We start from the raw sequence: 19,836 nt of genomic DNA on the forward strand, positions 1-19,836 counted from the left end.
TGATGGGACATTCAAAAGAAGGTTTATTTTACACTTCAGGAAATACAATTGTCAAGAAATGTACAAGATCTGAAATGAAACGCCGGATGATAAAAGATAATGTCCTGGTCTGAAAGCAGGAGGAATAGAAGAAAACATGAACAGCTTCTCGGGACTGCAATCATGTTTATTTCTCCATTATTGGCATCTAGGTTAGAATGCACATCAAATGCTATTCTACAGGCAAATGACCTGCATGCAACTGTAGTAAATGAATGAAATATGTACAGATATAATGCTTGTTATTTATGAAGTATGAAAAAATACAATGTTATCCAGAAAATGGTATTTAAATATTATTAGAAAAAATTAAGACATGTCATTGTGGCTGTTCTTACAAATGAATACATGTGTTTCCCTTCTTATTAACACTCTGCCCACAGCAGTCAGATAATATACATTTGTGATGAGATAATATATTAACACTGTTTGCAATGGAAAAATGTTGATTTATGTAAAGCGGAGTTTCCTATAACAGGTGAACAGGTGAAGGTGGTGTCTAATTGCACATGCCAATATCAAAAATACACTGCGTATTTAAAGTCATGAAGACCAGCCTCCCAGAGATGGTTGTGTGTTTTGTATTGCAATAACATACCAAGCACCTGGCAAAGACATCAATGTTAACTGCACCATGGGTTAACATTATAGTTTATGTACTATCAACCTGCAGGAGTAGGTTTAGCTACTGTACTGTGTGGTGTGTGTGTGTGTAGGTGTGTGTAGGGTTGTGTGAATGGGTGTGTATCTGTAGTTTTGTGTTTTCCTACAAATACCGTGTGCATGCATGTGTCCTTTGCAAAGACAGCCTCAGCCGACCTTATTCACTGATGACGACCCACAGAAACTATACATTTTATCAGCTTTTTTCCTCATCAGTGAGAAAGGTGGAAAATGCATTGATGGTAGAAGAGCCAGAGGAGTTTAACTTCGGCTTGCTTCTTCTCAGACTTCTATGATGTTGATGGACGGCACAGAAGGATGAAACTGCAACAGAAAAGATAAATAAAATCATGATTACTCTATTTTACTTTCTCCTCTGAAGACATACTTTGATCACAGAAGACAAATACATTGTCAGTATTACAGTAACCAGTACTGCCATGAACACAGGTAGCACCAGTGACAGCTGTGGCGGGAGATATTATGTTTTTAAGTTGTTCGTAAATCCATCTGTCCGTCTATCCGTACATCCGTTCCATTCTCTTGTACGCAAAACCCCAAGAATGCCTTGAGAGAATTTCTTTAAATTTGGCACAAATGTCCACCTGGACTCAACAATAAACTGATAAGATTTTGGTGGTCAAAGGTCAAGGCCACCGTGACCTCATCTGTCTCATTCTTGTGAGGGCTATATCTCAAGAACATCTTTAGGGGATTTTTTTCTTAAATTTGGCACAAATGTTCACTGGGACACAACAATGAACTAATTAGATTTAAGTGGTCAAAGGTCATGATCAATGTGTCCTTGCATCCATCTCATTCTCGTGTATGTAACACGTTGGGGGAATTTCTTCAAATTTGGCACAAACATTGGACTCAATGATGAACTAATTAGACTTCGGTAGTCGAAGGTCAGAGGTCAAGGTCACTGTGACCTCAAAAAACATGTTTTTGGCCGTAACTCAACAATTCTCACACTAATTATGACAAAATTTCACGCAAATGTCTCATAGGATATCATGATGAAGTGATGACATTTTATATCCAAAAGGTCAAAGGTCAACTTCACTAAGACATCATAATGTTCTGCAAAAACACTTTTGTGGCCATTATTCAGTGTCATATCTTGGGAACAGAAGGGGAGACACTTGGTCAGATACTGAATAGGTGACACCAATCTTGGGTGCCCACCTTGAAACTGTGCTGATTGTATAGATCTTTTGTGCTGCCGAAGGAAAGATGTGTGTGAAGCATCCATGTTTTCACAGACGTGAGGCATACATTCACAAGGTGGGAATTTTAGTTTTAAATCTCTTTTTTACAACTGGGTTTTGTATAATCTCTATCATAAAATATCTGAATACTAATGTGAAATCTGTAGGCAGTGCTACAAGATTTTGGTATCGTAAGCAATATTGTTTTTGTTTGTAGTCTGAGCAGTAATGATCAGTCATGTTTCAATGGGTGTTGGTTGCCTGCAGGTAAACAGTTCATATTAAGAGCAAAAGAGGTGGAACGCATTGGCCGAAATACAATTGGGGAACGCGTCGGTTGTCTTCTGACAGTGATTTAGCTTTTTAGAAGTTTTTCCTACTTTATCTGTATTCATATGCAGATAGCTGATATGTTGTCTGGATCTGTCTGAAGTTGCTACTCGACTTGTAAACAATGACCACGGTACGGATGAGAAAGTCTTGGCCTGGATATCCACTGGCTAGCCAGATATCCAGAAATATTGGCCCTCGCCCCCACAGGCTTTACTGTTGTCAGATGACGGCCGATGGGTTCCAAGTGAGCAACATTTAAAATAAAAACTTTATTTAGAGAAATGCCAGAAATACCTTAATTTAAATATATATATATGTATTTCTTAACAACATCAGTTTTTCAGGCGTTCAAGATCAATAGTTCAACCTTTAATTCTATGTTTTCATGAAGATGTTTTTATTCAGAAATTGGCCCTGATCAGTCTCAACACATCCACTCTCTTGCGTAAGCCATCGGTGAGACAAAACACCTTCAGGACTTTTGCTAAAAACATTTACACTATTTACTGACACTAGAGAAAGTTTTTGAAGTCCTCATACAAACTTCTCTGACAGAAACCTTACATCAACATCTGACCACCTAATGAGGACTGGAAGGAGAGATAAGCCAACACAATGAGGAATCCTACAACGATTGCCCCTCGGCTAATTTAAACAAGAGAACTCAATATGTTTCTACGTTAAATCCCAGCCAGAGGTCGACACTCACAATGCAGATTACCTCAATTATCGATTGGTCATGGCCTCATTACTGAGCTGTGACTGAATTTATCTGTTCACACACCCAAAGCTTCACCTGTGACTTGACTTTATATTTTTTAAGATATGGACTTTAATTTACGTTTGACCATCCCAGGGTTTCAACCCTAAACTTACTGTGTTTTATTACAACACATTCAACATATGTTTTACCTAACAGTCGTGCTGCTTGTATATTATTTGGATGTAGAGACTGCGGAGGAGGAATGGGTCCTTGGAGATTCCTGTCATTATATCTGTAGCAAAGATCTAATTTCTATCAGGTGCTTCTTTGAATGAAAGATTTATTTTTTCCCAGAGGAATATTATTTGGTGGTCAAGGTTACATTTTAGACATCAGATTTGCCACAGTATTTTCAAGAATTCCTCTATGAAAAAGAAGAAATGAATTGGCATACATTATTACTGCAGTCTATGCACAGTAAAGGTAAATTCAAGCATTTAACCAAGGTAAGGTGAGGTAATGTTTACTGTACTTGGTATGTGCCAAAAAATGAGTAAGCTTTTATATATAGCATGATCTACAACAGATTTATATGAATGAAGTATAGTTGCAGAGGTTAGGTTTTGGAAAAGAATCATGGCTGGGTTTCATCACATTATGCTCTTATCTTAAAGTTACGTAGGTTAGGTTTAGGAATATTTAGTTACTTAGGTTAGCTTTAAAAATGTTAATTTATGTAGGTTAGGTTAAGAAAAACAATCATGGTTGGGCATTGTAATGTACTTAATGTAAAGTTACTTGGGTTAGGTTTAGGATTTTTAAGTTACGCAGGTAAGGTTTATAAAAAGAATCATGGTTGGGTGTTGTCATGTTACTGCTTCACGTAAAGTTATGTAAGTTAAGTTAAAAAGGTAAAGTTACACCAATGAAGTAAAGTTACTAAGGTTAGGCGTAGGATTTTAAGTTACGTAGGTAAGATTTAGGAAAGAATTATGGTTGAGTGTCCTCATGTTAATACTTAACGTAAAGTTATGTAGGTTAGGTTTAGGAAAGTAAAGTTACGTAGGTTTCATTCAGAAATGTTAAATAACGTAGGTTAGGTTTGGGCACTGCCATTTTATGTATTTAACGTAAAGATATGTAGGTTAGGTTTAGGAAAATAAAGTTATGTGCGTTTGGTTTAGGAAAACAATCACGGTTTTCTTTTGTCACATCACTTAATTAAAAGCTGCACAGCATAGGTTTAGAAAAGTAAAGTTACTAAGGTTAGGTTTAGGATTTTAAGTTACGTAGGTAAGGTTTAGGAAAAGAATCATGGTTAGTTGTTGTCATGTTACTGCTTAATTAAAGTTACGTAGGTTAAGTTAAGGAAAGTGAAGTTACGTAGGTTTGATTCAGAAATGCTAAGTTACGAAGGATTGGTTTAGGAAAAGAATCATAGTTGGACACTGCTATGTTATGTACTGAACGTAAAGTTACATAGGCTAGGTTTAGGAAAGTAAAGTTATGTAGGTTTGATTCAGAAATGCTAAGTTACGTAGGATTGGTTTATGAAAAGAATTATAGTTGGACATTGCCATGTTACGTACTTAACGTAAAGTTACATAGGCTAGGTTTAGGAAAGTAAAGTTATGTAGATTATGTTTAGAAAAAGAACCATGGTTGGGTGTTGTCACGTTACTGCTTAACGTCAAGTTATGTCGTTTAAGTTCTGAAAAGTAAAGTTACTTAGGTTTGAAAATGTTAAGTTACATACATGTAGGTTAGGTTTAGCAAAACAATCATGGTTGGGCGTTATCATGTTACATACTTAAGGTAAAGTTATGCAGGGTAGGTTTAGGAAGGTAAACTTACATTAAGTTTAGGAGTTTAAGTTATGGAGGTAAGGTTTAGGAAAAGAATGATAGTTAGACATCATCACATTACATAATTAACGTAAAATTACATAGGTTCTGTTTAGAATAAAAAACGTGGTGATGATGTACTTTAAAATAACTCAAAGCCCACGTGGTTTCATACAGGACACATACACCTGTCTCCTGGGGGAAAGTCCTGTTTGTTTTACCATTCAACACCCTGTCCCCAACTGATGTTTGCTCATTCTGCTACTTCTGTTTTTACTCCTGTCAGCGCATTTGTCTTGTGAATTCAGGTGCAATACTTTTTGTAGGTATACGAACAGTGCATGAGAATAGCCTGGACCATTTATTGTCCTTGGTTTGAATTAAGATTTTTATAACTTCACACTAAACTTTTTTTCTAATGGAACATACATAAGCATTCTCCACATGTCCCCACATGCAAATTGCATTCACTAATCAAATAAATGTCAGTCTGTGCCTCGCATTTTAATCATGGGAACAGCTGCCTGCTGTTATATGAGAATGTGTGGGAGAGTGAAGCACAGGAGAGACAGTTTTAGTTGGCCAGCAGTATATGTGGACCTGCTACCCACACCATCACCAGGCAGTATTTTTAATTTACTGATTAAGCATCATCTCCCAATAAATCCATCATAATCATTGTCATTTTGGGGCTTTTTGGTTTCTAGCCTGTGCAGCAGAGCCAGATGCACCTGTATCCTACAAAACTACAGTAATCATGTTAATATCCACCATAACCATGTCTGCCAAAGTGCCAAGTGCCAAAGAGGTGTGCACTTCATGGCAGTGTGAGCTGGCTGAGCACACGGCAGATTAGATTACATTAATGTTATTATTCACTGGAGGAAATCGTTTCTGCAGGATGCTTCTTCACAAACAGCAAAACACAGAACAAAAAGAAGTCATTTTGACATGTCTCAGCAGGAGAAGCACAGGTTTGAATAATGAGATTAATGTTGGCTGAATTCCATTTAGCTGCTTCAGATTCAGGGTCGTGGGGAGAGACGCTGTTAGTGTGCACACACAGCTGCTTGAAAAAGCCTTCATGTGCACTTGTGTTCAGAGGTGTCATGCTCACCTTGCTCCTCAGCAGCCCTCCACTGTGGTGCTCCGGTGTGCTCCTCTCCGACGACGGCTTGGCCTTCTCCTTATTGTTGCTGGAGTCGTTGTCCTTGATGATGTCATACTGCCGGCAGAACAGGGCAATAACAGCTGCCGGGAGGTGAGAGATGGGCACATGTGCAACACACACACACACACACACACACACACACACACACACACAAATGAGGACAGGAATTTAGTTGCGAGGCGGCAACTGTCACTCACAGACATGTCACCACTTCCTCTAGCCGAGCACGTTGAAAGGCCATGTGGATAATGGAATTCTGCTCCCATGGGAGGGTGATGGCTGTGCCTTTATCTGAAGGCTTGGAAGACAGTAATTCTCCATGGAGTTGGCTTTGCTACAATATGCAGTCTGCCAGATGCAGTTCTGCCTCCAGTTTGGATAAGTACTGAATGCTCACAATTAACTTCCTTGCTTCACTGAGGTTATGAATTTCTATGAGAATGCTATCATTAAAAATTCAGAAACTGATATGGAGTGCTGGTAATGACAGCTGAGAAATAGAAGCGTGATTCATTTAATTAAGAAATTATTATTATTCATGCATCACGTAAGCGCTCTGTAATATTGCAGCTACATATCACTGTCTGTTTGTAGCCGAGAGACATTCATGGTCGGCATTTCTACATTTACACTGGTTTGCTTCGTAGTTGAATTACAGCAACGTTTATGTGTTTGAGAAGTGATTTGTCTGCATTTAAATGGTTTACATTACAATTTATTATAATGTTGTTTTAATGGGACATTTTCCACAGCAAAAATCTTTAAAGCCTTCACTCATCTTATGCGCTTTTTCAACTAACAGGCCCTCGTTAAGCAGCAACATTATTCAATATAGCAGATGAGATTGCAACTTTTCAGACTTATAATAAGCAGCAGAAGCTATAAAGATAAAAGATAAAAGAAAATCAAATAAATAAATACAGAAGTACACAACTATCTTTTGCAGACTGAATGTTTGAAGGTGTTATATGCCTCATAAAATTCAGAGAATAATGTGACTTTAAACAGGGACTGGATGCAAATGAGCAGCCAATTACGAATGCGCCACATGTGGTGTTTTTATTCTTTCACTCCCACTCGTCACAGCCTCCGTGTTACTTTGGTTTCTCTCATTAGTATTATTTAACATCTCACTCTGGTGCTCGGGGGTGGGAAAACCCCGCTCCTGGCAGCCTGTCAGATATGCCACTTCTCATTGTGCCTCAACACTTCATTAATCAGCACACTTCCTCAAAGGAGTAGAAACTCATACATGGATGGAGAGGCTTAGATACAGAGAGTGCTCAGAGACGCCTGATGTTGGTTTGACATTGTTGAAGCCAAAAAAGCCTAAAAAGAGACGGGGCATTCAGACGTTGCAGATTAATTTTTTCAATCAGGTTTTTGGACTTTAACGTGAAGCTTATTGATTAGTGTATCAGTGTATTGATGTATTCTACAGTGTGAATCCTCTGTCAGCTATGTGTCATTAGTCTATATCACTGAGGCTGACAATAAATAACAAGTTTCAATTCCACTGGAAAAATCAAATTATCTTTTAGCTTGTTTGGCAATATTTTAATGTCATTTCACCACTGACAACAGCTGATCAATAATATCTTGTGCTTTGCATTGGATTTATAGTTATTAGACAATATTGAATCTTCATTCAGGCTTTTACAGTAATTACTCTCAACGATAGGAGACACACTGAGATATGTGTTACTGTGACAGCACAAACAACTAAAAGCTTATTATAGAGACAGTATATTATATCACTTGTAATAAATGAAAGTAGTGATTTATTAAATCAAGTGGTGCCATTAATACTTAAAGGGATACTTCACTATCCAAATGATCATTTACATATCAGTTATTCATTCTGTGTTACATTAAATTTGTGAATAAACCTTTGTTTTTCTTGCATGCCTCCATGTTGAACAAAGAATCCAAAAACTAAGAAAATTCATGAATGAAAGTAAAGCAACGACAACGACGGCGACTACAGGAAAAACCTTAGCAATGTGTAAAACGGTAGCAAGGAAACATCTAGTAGCGCCGCCCAGTCAAACGCTAATAAGCTGTTACTTCCTAAATTTACATTTTAGGGGGCAAATTATATATTTAACTTATCCACTGAACATTTGTAGATGTCGGTATGACTTTGTTTCAATTGTGTATACATCCATAAGAAATACCACATCCCACGTTGCCTTAAATACTATTCAATCTTAACACATCATAAATGTTAGCAAGGTAACGTAAGTCCAGTCAGTTTGTTTGGGAAACGTATTCATATAGATAAAGGCCCAAAACATACATTTAATGTTCTTTATCATACTTAAAGTGTTTTTCCTCTTCATTCACTGTGATTCACTTGTCTCATTGTTATATTACATACAATATAATGTTGATTAAAAGGGGCACTCTGCATATATCCACCATTTTAGTTCATTTTTAGAAACTCTTGTATATATCTTACTCCTATTGTTACTCTATTAGGAACTGGTTTTTGCTTTTGCTCCTTAAACACTTTATATCTTGTGTATTTTTAATATTTTTGACTGATATTCAGTACTCTATTGTTTTAAAAAATTGGGCCCAGTGTGTGACCCTGAACCGAGGAACCCTCTGGTTGTTCTGGTTGTTACAACAAAATTCCATTGAATTGAATTGAATTTCTATTAAAACTGAATCATTACTAATCACATGAAGTCTACAAACCTACCTGCCCACATGACCAAGACCACCACAATTATGATCATCTCTCCTGTTTGTAAATGCCGGGACTTGTCCAGGCCCTGCACAGTGGGGTCATCTGGGAGAGGGCACAGACAGGACAGATACAGTCAATACACACTCCATAACATTGAGTACTCATTATTCAGTCCTTCCTTTTATTTATATAGAAGGGACAACAGAAACACATCAGGCATTAAAATGCAGTAGGATAAAATCACAAACAATGGCTTCAAACACTTCTTTAGAATTCAGATATCAGCTTCACTCAGTGTAAGTAAAAACTGAACATTAACCTTCACAAAGGTAGCATTAGTTGCAGAGCCACTTAACTGATTTTCCTGATAATGTAAGACCTTAAAATCACATTCTGCCAATAAGGACTGGACAATAAGGACACTCCCTTCATCTCTCATGACTGTTACGCCATTTAACAAAAACCGTAGTAGTCAGAAAATGTGGTGGGCATTACCACGAATCAATCCCATAGCATTAATCCTCCTTTAAGTGGATTGACTATGGGCCTATTTCCACTCTCCAAACTATCTCTTAAACCCGCATGGATGGAACTCTTCCAGAGCACCACTCTTCCCAATTGCCTCTTTTAGTGAATCAAATTGTCAAGAAACTGGCCCAGAATGCCAGATTGTCAGCTCTCCTCGCATGATGGCTATTATGGAGGGGGGTCAATTATAGTGCCATGCTCATTTAAGTCTTGGTACTAGTGTGCATGAGAATGTGACTGGAGAGAGGGTAGGAGCATGTCACAGTGGAAAGTGAAAAACAACCTCAAATCACAGAAAAGTGGCTGATATTTATATGTACTGGTGCAGTGCGTGTTCAAAACATGCCTGTTTGCAACAGACAATTGCCTCTGGTATTGTTGCTTGCAGCTCTCTCGACAACTGGTCTTCCAAATAACTTTACACTAGACACTGTGTTTCCTGGGGATCTGAGCTATACATCTGCCAGGACAGAGGCAGTCTCTGGTTAGAGTATGTGCGTCATTTGGGTGCAAAAGCTCATACAAACATTTTATGGCCTCAATGAAGTCAAAGCCAGGCTTTTTCCAATGTGTTTTCATCTCTACTCGTCATATTTGGAAGCTGGAAGCAGCCTTTTGCGTTGTTTCTTGACGCAGAAGGGTAGGCGGTAAGTTTAGGCAACAATACGACTTGGTTAGGGTTAGGTAAAGATTGTGATTAATGTTAGTCATGGCAGTTGATTCAGGGGACTAACCACTCATAACTTGATGCTGACTTCCAGTTTCACATGGGACACAAACACCGGTCTAGTGGGATCAAGTCCTGTGCTTGTTGGACCCATACACTTCCCCTCCCACCCGTCCAAGCAGACCTTTGTGCTCTTTATATACTACACTTGACCGTCTAATAATGACATGGATGGGTTTACATTTGAGTTGCTTAAAAACCCAATGCACCATCGTTTTTATTGGACCCCCTGCAGACTGTTTTTGCTTAAGATCAGGAACAACGCTGACTGTTTGAAGCGCTGCAGTTCTGAAGGGGCGCTTCTTCAACTACTCTGGGAACGTCCCATGATTCAGAACTATTGGATAATGTTTCACGGACGAATAAAACCATTACCCAGACTAACTTGGAGTTCTGCCCGAGGCTGTATGTTCTCAGTGACCCACAAATCTCACATCTCACTGTGGAGCCAGGGACTTTATTCAGACCAGTATAATGATGGGTAAGCAAATTATAATAAGACACTGGAGGAAACCAGGGGAGTCCTCTCTTAAGGAATGGTTCACAGAGTTGGCAAAAGTTGCATCATATGAACAAATCTCTTTCAGTTCTGAGGACAGGGTGGAGAAATATGTGGTGAAGTGGGGAGGCTACCTGGAGCACATGGTTGGTATGGACGTATCTTGAAGTGAATCGTACGCAATGTGCATGGTGCTCTGTTGCACGCTTTTTGAGTGTCTGAGAGCTAATCAGCTGCTCAAAGATCAGAGTGGATAGTGGTGCATATGTATTTGCGGCATAAAGAACTTTTTTTTAAAGAATCACTCGTTTATTTTACATTTTTATTTTATTATTTTATTTAGTTATTGTGTTTTTCTGACACTTCTTTATGCCTCTCTCATTCTTTATGTTAGAAAAAACGGAAAAAGTTCAATAAAATCTTAATGAAAAAACAAAACAAAAACCCAGTGCATCTTTTAGAGACGCTAAAGGGCACCCCTGACGTCATTATAGTGATCCAGGTGAAACTGCCCAAGCAGCTTATTTTTCCGCCCTGGAAGAGAAGCCAGGCTGCTATTTCTAAGAACAAACGTTTTCATTCCAAAATTTTGTACAGTGTAACATCTCTGGTCTCTTTTTCATCTGTTCTTGAATGTTCTGTAGTGAGTGATGGAAGATTGCCAATAGGGGTCCCCTCTCAATACACTACATAATGTGTACTTTTGGCGGTAGTAACGCACTCCTAAAAGGTATGTCCTGTCTATCTACACCTCAAGGAGAAAGTACACTCCTTCGAAGACAGCAATGTGCACATTTTGGACAGGGAAGACAGATGGTTTGAAAGAGGTGTAAAAGAAGCCATCTATGTGAAATTGGAAAAGCCATCTCTCAATAGAGGAGGAGGTCTGCGACACCACCTATGCCCCACCTATAATGCTGTCCTTTCATCCTTGCCCAGGAGGCTTAACAACTTAACCTCTAAAAACAATGGTCGTTCACAAATGGCCTCATGTGACTCTAACGACTCCAATTGCAGCATTGCAGCAGGAGTTTCAACGACTGTCGTTGACACCCCATTTGAGCACTAACGAACCAGTGACATCATTGGCCTTGTGAAGACCTCCCCAGAGGTTAAATACCTGGGTGCTTTCACACCAGTTTGTCAGACTAGTTCCAGCCTAGTCAGACAAGCATGAACTGATGAAGCCTCTTGGATAAGAGGTGAAACGTCTTCTAAGACAAAACCAAGTCCAGTTGCGTTCGATTCAATTGCCTTGAGGTATGTCCTGTAGATTTTAAGAACTCACACTCAACGCTGCACTTCCTTTGTTCCTCAGCAACACACCCACCAAGTGTGAAGGTGATCAGATGAACAAGTGTTGAGAAAATCGAGGAACAGACAGACGGACAGATTTAATTTACATGAATCATTTTGCTTGTCAAAGGTTCGTCTTTGATTTCAGGTGTCTCGGTTCGGTGTCAGCAGTGATGTAGGCATTGAGGGAGCTGAGCCAAAGGGCAGAGAAGATTGATTTTCCCAGTCCATCTACCCTCCAACCCTATGACCCATGGTCATGAGCTTTGAGTAGTGACCGAAAGAATGAGATTACAGATACAAGGAGCTGAAATGAGTTTCCTCCATAGGGCGGCTGGTCTCAGCCTTAGAGATAGGGTGAGGAGCTCAGACATTTGGAGGGAGCTCGGAGTGGAGCTGCTGAAAGTCCAAGTTTATGGTGGATGGGTCCAACAGACATTTTTCCCCAAGTAAGCGTTGTTTGCATCCCATCAGATTAGACAGCCAAACCCTAAACTGAACTGTGTATTTGTTGTTGAAGGAAAAAAACGTCAATTCACGTTATTGTACCAATGTAGTGCTATTATTTTGAAAGAGACTGTATGTAAACGGTAAATTTCCTGTTTAAACAGAAGTGTATTTTGAAAGAAGACAATGCATGTAACCGGCAGAACTTAACATGGCGTCCCAGAACATCAACAACCAACACACCCAGGGTGCACGTCGTATCTGGATGTGGAAAGTCCACGACTGAACATCGATATGTGACGAGGTCGGAGTGAGAATGTGTTGCCAACTGACATCTACTGTATGCAATATGTCAACTATGGATAAGTACCCCTTTAATATTTAATAACGCCACTTTATTGCTATTTAACTTTTCTTTTTATTGTATTTATTATAGCTTTGATACAGAAGTTGCAAACTCTGTATCTCCTTGTATTTGTACAATAACAATAAAGATATTCTACCACTTCTCAGCCAATACAAAGAGGAGAAACGATTACAGCGACCAGCTCTTAAATACAACACTCATGTAGGTTTAAGAAAGGCTTAAAAATCCCATCCAGTCCTTTGTTATAGCTTCTCACACTGAGCTCTGGAGTTGATGTCAGGCTGCATATTACACCTAAATGTCAGGTCAGGACTCAGGTCAGCGCTAAGTGCGGCTGGTGCTCCTGTGAGTTGCTCTCCAGTTTATTAATCCCACATCTCCTCCATCTGTCTGAGGACAACCTACTGAATAATAAACCAGCTCTTCTGTATACATGAAAACAGAGTTGTGTTTATGCATTGATAAACTACTAGTAGAAATCTGTTTCAGTAATGAATTTAATTGGCTTCTGTATTCTGCACGACTGTCCAACTGAACTGCTCGCTCCAGTTTGTTGTTTTGATCTAATGACTCTACTTAATTTTAAAAAGTGCTTTGGTACGTGCAGACGGTAGCGTGCTGATATAGAGTATGTGCATATTTGATGCAATAGGTTTCATACCACGGAGTGAGTGAACAGTTTCCAGATGACCTGAATAACATGTCCTGCTACTGTATCATGCATATTTCATGTTGTGGCACCACACTCAGATATGCTGTGTGATTCTCTGCTACAGCGGAGAATGAGTGGATTGTGGTGCAGCCAAAGAGTTGTTGAGTGTTGAGATAATTAGTCGACCTCCCTTCTGCTCTTCCCAAATCCCAGGATGTCGTTTGTGGCTGTGAACTGTGTCGGCAAACTGTGTAACAACACACCAGGGGGGCTGTACTGTTGTCACAAAGATGCGTTATGTGATTTATTCTTGCATAATGTCTCCTGGAGACTGAGCGATTGTGCTTTTTAGGTGTCATGAACTGAAAAACAAAAGTTGAATACAGTGCAGTATCAACCTATATGCACGTGCATATGAAATATTCTGAGTATCAGTTCAGGTCAAAAGAATATTTTGCAGGGAGCACACAATGTGTAGCGCACCGTTGTCTCAGTGCTGTTATTAGGCGAGCCTAGGTGTAGCTTCTTACTCAGCAAAGACAGCTTGACATCTCTTTGAAGTATTACACAGTAATTGTGTCTAAGGGGACCACCTACCTAGTTAGATTTGACTGCTCAAGGCGTCCATGCTTTGAAAATTCTGTTCTTTTTTTTCTCTCTCTCCTGTGCGAAACAGTTTGACAGTGCAGTGGCAGCAGGTAACATTTTAAACAGCTTCATGTCTTTGTTCGGGAATGATTTATATATATGGATGTTTTTGTATTAACTGTAGCATCGCTGTTCATGCTAATGAATACAGCATGTTAATTTTCCCACTTTAATTGCAGCTCTCTGTCTGTAAGCAAAAAAGGATCACCTACAGTACAATGAATCTCACATGGTAAATCCCTTGTATTTCAAAAAGTGCCTCAACTATGGTGGAATAATATCTCAGTGAAATTCTTTAATTGTTTACTTTGCCAATGTATATACATAGTCACTGCTTAAATTAACCCTCTACGGTACACAGTATGATGCCAGTTGTAAGGTATCACAAGGGGAACTACACACACTTTCAAAATTCATATATGTTATTCCTATGGTCTATAACAGCTCAGATCAAAGATTCGTGACGAGATGAGTTGACACATGTAACTACTTGTAATGCACCATTCTGCAACGTTCTAAAAACCTGCCGGTTCACACCAATGCAACTAGATGAGATGGTGTATCATCACTATGCAACAGCTCTCTGTATTTGTGTTCTGATTTCCAGCTTCTCAGGCTTATTTTGTGGCTGAATATAATTTGTAGCTTCTTAAAATATGAATGAGGATAGATGAATGAGGATAGTGATAGTGAGATACTGGCTACAGCTGCATTTGTAGTAGTGATGAAACGGCGAGAAACAGAAATAAAAAAAAGCATCAGATGGACTGTGTTCATAATAAATACACCACAATAACAACATACAGCGAGCAGCAGCAGCGACATCAGCACACCAAGAGGATGGAAACAGAGGGCTCGGCAGGGACGACACGCATTTTGTGGTCAGTTACACTTGACCAGTGGACTTCCCTACAAGCCGACTGGCTGTTGAAACAGGTCACATGCTTTAAGTATTAAAAGCAGCTGCTGGCGATTTGACCAGCTGAGTTGCAGGTGACACCATCAGCCGGCTTGAGTCGAGCTCAGACGGCCAGTTCACACAGCTGCAACTTTTCTCTGCAACGTTCTAACATGGTTTTGTCTCGTCACGAATCTTTGGTCTGAACTGGGCTTTCGTTAACATGAATAACTCTCTGATAAATCCAAAAGCTAGAGTGCTAAAAGTCAAATTTGTATAAAATCTGGAGCTGCTCCGTAGACAGTGAATGGTGAAAGATGTTGTAGACCTGGGGGAATGTTCAGATTTTCTGTTTCACAACTGAGACTTCAACAGAATACAACTCATTTGGGTAAAAATAGAAAACAAACAAAATCAGGCTCCAATTCATTGTCTATGGAGCAGCTCCAGACTTTATACCCAATGACATTATAAGTTTAAGACTTCTCTCGTTTCTGGCTTTGAGTGAGAGCAGCTCATATTCGTAAATACTGATTGAACCACTGGAATAAATGCATTTAAGTGTCAGCATATTTCTGCAAACTCTACGTAAACAATTCATCAAACCAAACTATCATTACCCTCTTCAAAACCAAGTATTGGATTTTATTCCAGTGTTTGATTATTTGCTGTACATTTAAATGCCTGCTCTCAGTTTTTTAGTGTGTGTCTTTCCTGACAGACTCTATGTTGACACAATTAGCTGGGTTGCTGCTGGGTTGCTCGCAGCTTGTTGTCTTCCTCACAGCTAAGTTCTAATTGATTGCTATTTCTAACCTCCTCGTCTTTGGAGAGTCATGTAATAATATTGTATTCATTCTGTAAATGGAGGAAAGATGTGTGTAAAATATAAGCACAGTCTACTCTGCAGAGAGGACTGCATATTATATTATACTGCATTATAATGACCTACAAACACCTATAAACCCTTAAAAACAATACCAAAAAATGTCATGGTGGGAAATTTATAAATGCATGGTATAACTCGAGGCATCATTTGCATTTTAATAATTTCCCATTACTTAACTGGAAAATAAAGTACATTAACAATTAAAAAATAAACTTTTCTCATCCATTATTGTGAGTTGATTTTTTTCCAGCCTATAAATGACAGAAAAAGATGTTTTGAGGCCATTTTTGTGGCAGAGATGATAGTACTGAATCATGTAAGGAAGGCCCCTTGAATGGGACACAGCATGGCCTCTGGAGAGTCATGTGACAATACAAACAGTGCTACTGGTGTCCTTAAAACGCCTGGCTCTTTTTTTAAGCACTGCATCATATTGGGATGCACTGTGTGAGTGGAAACAGCCAAAAAAGGTTATGTTACCTGACCTGTGTTACCTGGCAACACAACGGTACCACAGAGGGTAAATTAATGGAATACACCTGAACTGCTGACATACAACAAAAATCGATCTTAAAAAATCCCTGCTCCTCTGACCACAACATACCTCACTCTTAAAGGGCAGACAACACAGCACACAAACATAAAATCTGATTAAAAGCTGTCTGTGGAACTAATGAAATTGAAATAGACTTTGGAACGATGTATCGATCCTGTGGAGGAAAAAAAATCCACATCTAAATTCAAATTCTCTAACAACATGTGACGTGTATCCTGCCAGGAAATGCTTTATATGAAATAAATTGATTCTGAATCTGGCTCAGGGCAGGTGTACATTCAGCGGCAATGCACTAATATGTAATCACATTATCAAAGAGAAATGCATTGCCGGAAAAAATAAAGAATGAAAGCATTATTGATTCATGGGTATCATAGCTCTGGCTGTTGGGAATGCTGGGGATATACCGCAAATCAATTTAGTTTCAATAGGAGGCACTTGGCTGTGACAAAGGATCTCTGAAATGGCTCTGTGATGCTGGAGCCAAGTGGATTAAAAAAGGCTTTTTAAAGGAACAATGGTCAGTGGCAAGATCCTGAACAAAAAACGTCACATTAAATTAGGGTGCATTAAGGTTTATGGCGGATGTAGTATGTTGCTATTTTTAGGAGACACTGTAAACATCCTTTCAGAGATGACAAAAGCTTATAAGAGACAAGTTTCCAACCAGCATCAGCTTGCCACAGGATGACAGGATTCAAGTGTCCAGGGGTAACATTGCTGGTATCTTTGTAACAGTTTATACAGGATTGAAAACACAGATAAAATGTCAAACATTTAGCATTCGTACATGGTTTTATTCTACTCCTTGCATAGATAAACTCACCTGATGTGTGTGCATCCAAGTATTAGTTAAACTAATGTAGACACAGAGAATATTCTTAGTATCTCTGAGGTACCGTTCATTATGCGTTGCTAATGTTTTTGTAGTTTATTTCCGTTACTTTGAGGCTGCATGTTTCTTTTTTATGTTTTCTTTCTTACTGATTGCACCAGTGGTGTTATTTTCAGTGGTGGAAAGTAACTAAACACATTTACTCAAGTATTGCACTGTGAGTGGAAACCAAGCAGCCTTTGGGGCTGTAAAATGAAGCCAACTTGGAGGTGCCAGAAATTGCAGCCACTTCAGGCTGGCTCCAAAAGCGAGTCAATCCCCATAGACCCCCATGTTAAAATGTCCAACTTTACAATAGAAATAAAGATGTTTACAGCCTGGAACAAAACATGGTTTTGGTCTCAAAGCTAATTTCAACATTTATAACAACTGTACGAGGTGTGAATTTTTACCTATCTCACCCAATTACTTTTTATTAAGGCTTTAAGTTACGCATATTTTTTAAGGTAGGGACTGTTTGAGTGACACGTTCTCTGTGAGGCAGCACTACAGTATATGAGATACATCAACCCCTCACTCCTTTATAGCTCCAACCTCCCATCCAAATATGGTCACATCTGGCTCCAAAACATGAAATGGCGGCGGCCAAAATGCTGAACTTGATGCTTGAAAATGGCAGTCCACAAACCAATGGGTAACGGTACTGCAGCTACATTCATTAGTTTATACGGTCTATGGTGGAAATAGACAACTTCTCAAACCCCCCTCCAGTTTTTCTAAGTGGTATTATTGTTTGCGCTGGTCGCAACAACAAAACTGTATCGTAGGGTTGCAGCAATAGTATAGAGTATATTCAGAGTATATCATGATATAAAAGATAAGATAAGATAAGATATACTTTATTGAAATTAAAATTTGACGGGTTTCATGCCATGTTAGTCTCGCTCACCAGACCTTTTTCAAGAAAAGAAAGGTCTGGCTGCGGCAACTCTCAATTTAAGATTGGAGAAAAAAAAACGCCCCGGCTTTTTTTTATTTCTTTCAACCAATCACAATCGTTCTTGGCGGTGCCACAGCAACGGTGCGCTTGCAAAAATATTGCCGGGGGGAAACAGGTTTTGGTGTAACACGCCCACAAAAATATCGCCTACAGGACGCGAACCATGGCAGAAAAATGGCTACATCCCCGCAAGATCAAACACCGCAAAAGTTAGTAAAGGACGTGTTGAAAACTGCAACCGGAGGTGGTAGGGCGGGACTTCAGCGGGTGGCTCGTTCCGCCCAATGAGAGGCTGATCTACGCAGCGAACTTCTGCCCACTCAGACTATGCCATGTACATTTGTTTATCCACGATACTGAAAAAAAAATGCAACTGGATGTTTATTGTAACAGTTTTCTCTCAGGAGAGACTTTTTACACACACTTCCATTAACAAAATGTGTTAAATTTTTGATTATAGTAATAAAATGTTTGTCCAACCAACAATTACTCTTCCATTTTGATTCCTTCGAGGCTTATTCTGACCGATAATAATATAACGTCTGTAATACCGTGATATACCGTGAAACCGCGGTATTTTATGAGACAGTTATTGTACCATGGAAATCTGATACCTTTGCAACCCTACCATATTACTCTCCATTTTCTTCAGAGCTTAGCAACTTCCAACAATGCATTTTGTTTTCCACAATATTGTTGGTTTTACTACCATCTGCCATTTTCACTACTAGTTATAGAGTACTTGCACTGATATTTGGTAACTGGGGTTAACTATCAATAAGTACCAGAGAAACAAAACTGCTGCCCCCTTCCTGTTTTGGTTGGGCAGTGGTTGATGTACCTCCTTGTGCTGTAAATCAAGACTTCATTTTCCCAGTGGATAGCACCCAGTGTCAGACAGAATTGTGTAGTGGAAGCGAGGCTTATAGGAAACCAATCTCAATGCAGATGGTTTCATTATTCTATAACCATTACATTGTGGAATCAACATTTACGTCATGATGATAAGTTAATGTAAAAATGTATGTATTTCCACTGTCAATTTTCAGGAACTTGAGCATTACGTGAGTATTTCCATTTTCTGCTACTTTATATTTTCCACTACATCTCAGTGGGAAATATTGTATTTTTTTTTCTCCATTATATTTGTCTGTCAGCTTTAGTTACTACTATTTTAAATTATGAATACAAAATATAAGAAACTAATAAATTATGATGTATTGTTATATATTAAACTACTCAGCAGTGGATTAAGTTGTTTAAAATGAGCTCCACTTTTAATTAACGTGTTCATCATCTCATAAAATTATAGTCAAACAATATATATTAGTCTGAAATGGGACATCTTGCATATTGAGCACTTCTACTTTTGGTATTTTAAATATATTTTGATGCTAATATGTTTGCAGTTTTAGTATTTCTACACTGTGGTGTTACTGCTTTTACGTTAGTACAGGATATGAGTACGTCTTCCACCCCTGGTAATTTAACATCATTAATCAGGGTACTTTGTCTTTGTAGCCATTCAGCGGGTCTTTATCTGACACTGGGGATAAAAATAAAATAAGTGCAATAGATTATCTATTAAAGGAGTATGAGTCACAGTGGCTTTGTCTGGTTTTCCCAGGTGATGGGTGCATACTGAGTGTCTCTTTGGCCCACAATAAATTTGCTGACAATATCAGAGTCAAAATTACAACCACGCAGAGCCAAACATGAAAAAAGAGCCGAGTAATAAACTTAACCAGAGTTACAAGAAGAAACTTGATGTGATTGGACTTTGGAAGTGGGGCATGAGAAGTCAGCAGTAGATTTATGGAAAGCTGACACTG

General features: G+C 38.9%; 1 protein-coding gene across 1 annotated transcript in view; it reads right to left on the reverse strand.

Moving 5' to 3' along the window:
- The window catches only part of fndc4a (fibronectin type III domain containing 4a), a 42,460-nt gene continuing 22,624 nt past the window's right edge, over positions 1-19,836 (reverse strand). Inside the window, exons 4-6 of the mRNA XM_050057654.1 lie at positions 8,675-8,764; positions 5,914-6,047; positions 1-1,026 (exon numbers count right to left, since the gene is read on the reverse strand). Of these exons, the coding sequence (XP_049913611.1) occupies positions 985-1,026; positions 5,914-6,047; positions 8,675-8,764 (266 nt within the window). The 3' untranslated portion in view covers positions 1-984. The remainder of the gene's footprint in view (positions 1,027-5,913; positions 6,048-8,674; positions 8,765-19,836) is intronic.

The sequence above is a fragment of the Epinephelus moara genome, chromosome 12 (genome assembly GCF_006386435.1).
Source record: "Epinephelus moara isolate mb chromosome 12, YSFRI_EMoa_1.0, whole genome shotgun sequence".
NCBI lineage: Eukaryota > Metazoa > Chordata > Actinopteri > Perciformes > Serranidae > Epinephelus > Epinephelus moara.